The following is a 6000-nucleotide window of genomic DNA, read 5'->3' as shown; positions in this document are numbered from 1 at the left end:
ATGGCAGACATTTGATTTTTATACTTGCAGTGACAATGTTATTAACCTTCATAATTGTTTATTACTGAATGTTCTTAAGATATAAACATTATTAAACATTTAATACTGAATGTTCTTTATGATATAAACATTAATACAATTTTCTAACCGCATGTTCTTGACAAAAAAGTGTCAGCTACATCTCACGTTTAAAACTGATTTTCTCCTTCTCAGGAAGTCAAGAAGAAGTTTAAAAAGGAGAGTGAGAAATATTATTCTTCACTTGAGAGACACCTCAGCCTGTCTTGTAAGAAGAAGGAAGCTTATCTGCAGGAGGTAAGAAGCATGATTTGTCCCCTTCAAAGGTGACATGTGAATGGTGCATCTTAGAGGTGACATGGGAAGGGTGCGTCTTATAGGTCAGTGGTTCTCAAATGGAGGTACGCGTACTTCTGGGGGTACTTGAAGGTATGCCAAGGTGTACGTGAGTTTTTTTTTTAATATTCTAAAAATAGCAACAATTAAAAAATCCTTTATAAATATAAATAAAAACCTATCTTTTTTTCCAAATAGTTCAAGAAAGACCACTACAAATGAGCAATATTTTGCACTGTTATACAATTTAATAAATCAGAAACTGATGACATAGTGCTGTATTTTACTTCTTTATCTCTTTTTTTCAACCAAAAATGCTTTGCTCTGATTAGGGGGTACTTGAAATAAAAAAAAATTCACAGGGGGTACATCACTGAAAAAAGGTTGAGAACCACTGTTAAAGGTGACATGTGAAGGGTGCATCTTATAGGTGACATGTGAAGGGTGCATCTTATAGGTGACATGTGAAGTGTGCATCTTATAGGTGACATGTGAAGGGTGCATCTTATAGGTGACATGTGAAGGGCGCATCTTATAGTTGACATGTGAAGGGCGCATCTTATAGGTGACATGTGAAGGGCGCATCTTATAGGTGACATGTGAAGGGTGCATCTTATAGGTGACATGTGAAGGGTGCATCTTATAGGTGACATGTGAAGGGCGCATCTTATAGTTGACATGTGAAGGGTGCATCTTATAGGTGACATGTGAAGGGTGCATCTTATGTGAAGGGTGTATCTAATAGGTGACATGTGAAGGGTGCATCTTATAGGTGACATGTGAAGGGTGCATCTTATGTGAAGGGTGTATCTAATAGGTGACATGTGAAGGGTGCATCTTATAGGTGACATGTGAAGGGTGTATCTTATAGGTGACATGTGAAGGGTGCATCTTATAGGTGACATGTGAAGTGTGCATCTTATAGGTGACATGTGATGGGTGCTTCTTAAAGGTGACATGTGAAGGATGAATATTATATGTGAAGGGTGCATCTTATAGGTGACATGTGAAGGGTGCATCTAATAGGTGACATGTGAATGGTGCATCTTATAGTTGTCATGTGAAGGGTGCATATTATATGTGAAGGGTGCATCATATATGTGACATGTGAAGGATGCATCTTATAGGTGACATGTGAAGTGTGCATCTTATAGGTGACATGTAAAGGGTATATCTTATAGGTGACATGTGAAGGATGCATCTTATAGGTGACATGTGAAGAGTGCATCTCATAGGTGACATGTAAAGGGTATATCTTATAGGTGACATGTGAAGGATGCATCTTATAGGTGACATGTGAAGGGTGCATCTCATAGGTGACATGTGAAGGGTGCATCTTATAGGTGACATGTGAAGGGCGCATCTTATAGGTGACATGTGAAGTGTGCATCTTATAGGTGACATGTAAAGGGTATATCTTATAGGTGACATGTAAAGGGTATATCTTATAGGTGACATGTGAAGGGTGCATCTTATAGGTGACATGTGAAGGGTGCATCTTATAGGTGACATGTGAAGGGTGCATCTTATAGGTGACATGTGAAGGGTGCATCTTATGTGAAGGGTGTATCTAATAGGTGACATGTGAAGGGTGCATCTTATAGGTGACATGTGAAGGGTGCATCTTATAGGTGACATGTGATGGGTGCTTCTTATAGGTGACATGTGAAGGATGAATATTATATGTGAAGGGTGCATCTTATAGGTGACATGTGAAGTGTGCATCTTATAGGTGACATGTAAAGGGTATATCTTATAGGTGACATGTGAAGGGTGCATCTCATAGGTGACATGTGAAGTGTGCATCTTATAGGTGACATGTAAAGGGTATATCTTATAGGTGACATGTAAAGGGTATATCTTATAGGTGACATGTGAAGGGTGCATCTTATAGGTGACATGTGAAGGGTGCATCTTATAGGTGACATGTGAAGGGTGCATCTTATAGGTGACATGTGAAGGGTGCATCTTATGTGAAGGGTGTATCTAATAGGTGACATGTGAAGGGTGCATCTTATAGGTGACATGTGAAGGGTGCATCTTATAGGTGACATGTGATGGGTGCTTCTTATAGGTGACATGTGAAGGATGAATATTATATGTGAAGGGTGCATCTTATAGGTGACATGTGAAGGGTGCATCTTATAGTTGTCATGTGAAGGGTGCATCTTATAGGTGACATGTGAAGGGTGCATCTTATAGGTGACATGTGAAGGGTGCATCTTATGTGAAGGGTGTATCTAATAGGTGACATGTGAAGGGTGCATCTTATAGGTGACATGTGAAGGGTGCATCTTATGTGAAGGGTGTATCTAATAGGTGACATGTGAAGGGTGCATCTTATAGGTGACATGTGAAGGGTGTATCTAATAGGTGACATGTGAAGGGTGCATCTTATAGGTGACATGTGAAGTGTGCATCTTATAGGTGACATGTGATGGGTGCTTCTTAAAGGTGACATGTGAAGGATGAATATTATATGTGAAGGGTGCATCTTATAGGTGACATGTGAAGGGTGCATCTAATAGGTGACATGTGAATGGTGCATCTTATAGTTGTCATGTGAAGGGTGCATATTATATGTGAAGGGTGCATCATATATGTGACATGTGAAGGATGCATCTTATAGGTGACATGTGAAGTGTGCATCTTATAGGTGACATGTAAAGGGTATATCTTATAGGTGACATGTGAAGGATGCATCTTATAGGTGACATGTGAAGAGTGCATCTCATAGGTGACATGTAAAGGGTATATCTTATAGGTGACATGTGAAGGATGCATCTTATAGGTGACATGTGAAGGGTGCATCTCATAGGTGACATGTGAAGGGTGCATCTTATAGGTGACATGTGAAGGGCGCATCTTATAGGTGACATGTGAAGTGTGCATCTTATAGGTGACATGTAAAGGGTATATCTTATAGGTGACATGTAAAGGGTATATCTTATAGGTGACATGTGAAGGGTGCATCTTATAGGTGACATGTGAAGGGTGCATCTTATAGGTGACATGTGAAGGGTGCATCTTATAGGTGACATGTGAAGGGTGCATCTTATGTGAAGGGTGTATCTAATAGGTGACATGTGAAGGGTGCATCTTATAGGTGACATGTGAAGGGTGCATCTTATAGGTGACATGTGATGGGTGCTTCTTATAGGTGACATGTGAAGGATGAATATTATATGTGAAGGGTGCATCTTATAGGTGACATGTGAAGGGTGCATCTTATAGTTGTCATGTGAAGGGTGCATCTTATAGGTGACATGTGAAGGGTGCATCTTATAGGTGACATGTGATGGGTGCATCTTATAGGTGACATGTGATGGGTGCTTCTTATAGGTGACATGTGAAGGATGAATATTATATGTGAAGGGTGCATCTTATAGGTGACATGTGAAGGGTGCATCTTATAGGTGACATGTGAAGGGTGCATCTCATAGGTGACATGTGAAGGGTGCATCTTATAGGTGACATGTGAAGGGTGCATCTTATAGGTGACATGTGAAGGATGCATCTTATAGGTGACATGTGAAGGGTGCATCTCATAGGTGACATGTGAAGGGTGCATCTTATAGGTGACATGTGAAGGGTGCATCTTATAGGTGACATGTGAAGGGTGCATCTTATGTGAAGGGTGTATCTAATAGGTGACATGTGAAGGGTGCATCTTATAGGTGACATGTGAAGGGTGCATCTTATAGGTGACATGTGATGGGTGCTTCTTATAGGTGACATGTGAAGGATGAATATTATATGTGAAGGGTGCATCTTATAGGTGACATGTGAAGGGTGCATCTTATAGTTGTCATGTGAAGGGTGCATCTTATAGGTGACATGTGAAGGGTGCATCTTATAGGTGACATGTGATGGGTGCATCTTATAGGTGACATGTGATGGGTGCTTCTTATAGGTGACATGTGAAGGATGAATATTATATGTGAAGGGTGCATCTTATAGGTGACATGTGACGGGTGCATCTTATAGGTGACATGTGAAGGATGCATCTTATAGGTGACATGTGAAGGGTGCATCTCATAGGTGACATGTGAAGGGTGCATCTTATAGGTGACATGTGAAGGACGCATCTTATAGGTGACATGTGAAGTGTGCATCTTATAGGTGACATGTAAAGGGTATATCTTATAGGTGACATGTAAAGGGTATATCTTATAGGTGACATGTGAAGGGTGCATCTTATAGGTGACATGTGAAGGGTGCATCTTATAGGTGACATGTGAAGGGTGCATCTTATAGGTGACATGTGAAGGGTGCATCTTATTTGAAGGGTGTATCTAATAGGTGACATGTGAAGGGTGCATCTTATAGGTGACATGTGAAGGGTGCATCTTATAGGTGACATGTGATGGGTGCTTCTTATAGGTGACATGTGAAGGATGAATATTATATGTGAAGGGTGCATCTTATAGGTGACATGTGAAGGGTGCATCTTATAGTTGTCATGTGAAGGGTGCATCTTATAGGTGACATGTGAAGGGTGCATCTTATAGGTGACATGTGATGGGTGCATCTTATAGGTGACATGTGATGGGTGCTTCTTATAGGTGACATGTGAAGGATGAATATTATATGTGAAGGGTGCATCTTATAGGTGACATGTGAAGGGTGCATCTTATAGTTGTCATGTGAAGGGTGCATATTATATGTGAAGGGTGCATCATATATGTGACATGTGAAGGATGCATCTTATAGGTGACATGTGAAGTGTGCATCTTATAGGTGACATGTAAAGGGTATATCTTATAGGTGACATGTGAAGGATGCATCTTATAGGTGAAATGTGAAGGGTGCATCTTATAGATGACATGTGAAGGGTGCATCTTATAGGTGACATGTGAAGGGTGCATCTTATAGGTGACATGTGAAGGGTGCATCTTATAGGTGACATGTGAAGGGTGCATCTTATGTGAAGGGTGTATCTAATAGGTGACATGTGAAGGGTGCATCTTATAGGTGACATGTGAAGTGTGCATCTTATAGGTGACATGTAAAGGGTATATCTTATAGGTGACATGTGAAGGATGCATCTTATAGGTGAAATGTGAAGGGTGCATCTTATAGATGACATGTGAAGGGTGCATCTTATAGGTGACATGTGAAGGGTGCATCTTATAGGTGACATGTGAAGGGTGCATCTTATAGGTGACATGTGAAGGGTGCATCTTATGTGAAGGGTGTATCTAATAGGTGACATGTGAAGGGTGCATCTTATAGGTGACATGTGAAGGGTGCATCTTATAGGTGACATGTGATGGGTGCATCTTATAGGTGACATGTGAAGGATGAATATTATATGTGAAGGGTGCATCTTATAGGTGACATGTGAAGGGTGCATCTAATAGGTGACATGTTAATGGTGCATCTTATAGTTGTCATGTGAAGGGTGCATATTATATGTGAAGGGTGCATCTTATATGTGACATGTGAAGGATGCATCTTATAGGTGACATGTGAAGTGTGCATCTTATAGGTGACATGTAAAGGGTATATCTTTTAGGTGACATGTGAAGGATGCATCTTATAGGTGAAATGTGAAGGGTGCATCTTATAGATGACATGTGAAGGGTGCATCTTATAGGTGACATGTGAAGGGTGCATCTTATAGGTGACATGTGAAGGGTGCAT

General features: G+C 40.5%; 1 protein-coding gene across 1 annotated transcript in view; it reads left to right on the top strand.

Moving 5' to 3' along the window:
* The window catches only part of LOC133614405 (rho GTPase-activating protein 42-like), an 82783-nt gene that overhangs the window by 54944 nt on the left and 21839 nt on the right, over positions 1-6000 (top strand). Inside the window, exon 5 of the mRNA XM_061972332.1 lies at positions 214-315. Within this exon, the coding sequence (XP_061828316.1) occupies positions 214-315 (102 nt within the window). The remainder of the gene's footprint in view (positions 1-213; positions 316-6000) is intronic.

The sequence above is a fragment of the Nerophis lumbriciformis genome, linkage group LG17 (genome assembly GCF_033978685.3).
Source record: "Nerophis lumbriciformis linkage group LG17, RoL_Nlum_v2.1, whole genome shotgun sequence".
In the NCBI taxonomy this organism is placed as follows: Eukaryota; Metazoa; Chordata; class Actinopteri; order Syngnathiformes; family Syngnathidae; genus Nerophis; species Nerophis lumbriciformis.
The sequence above is the reverse complement of the archived record's forward strand: the minus strand, read 5'-3'. Positions and strand labels throughout refer to the sequence as shown.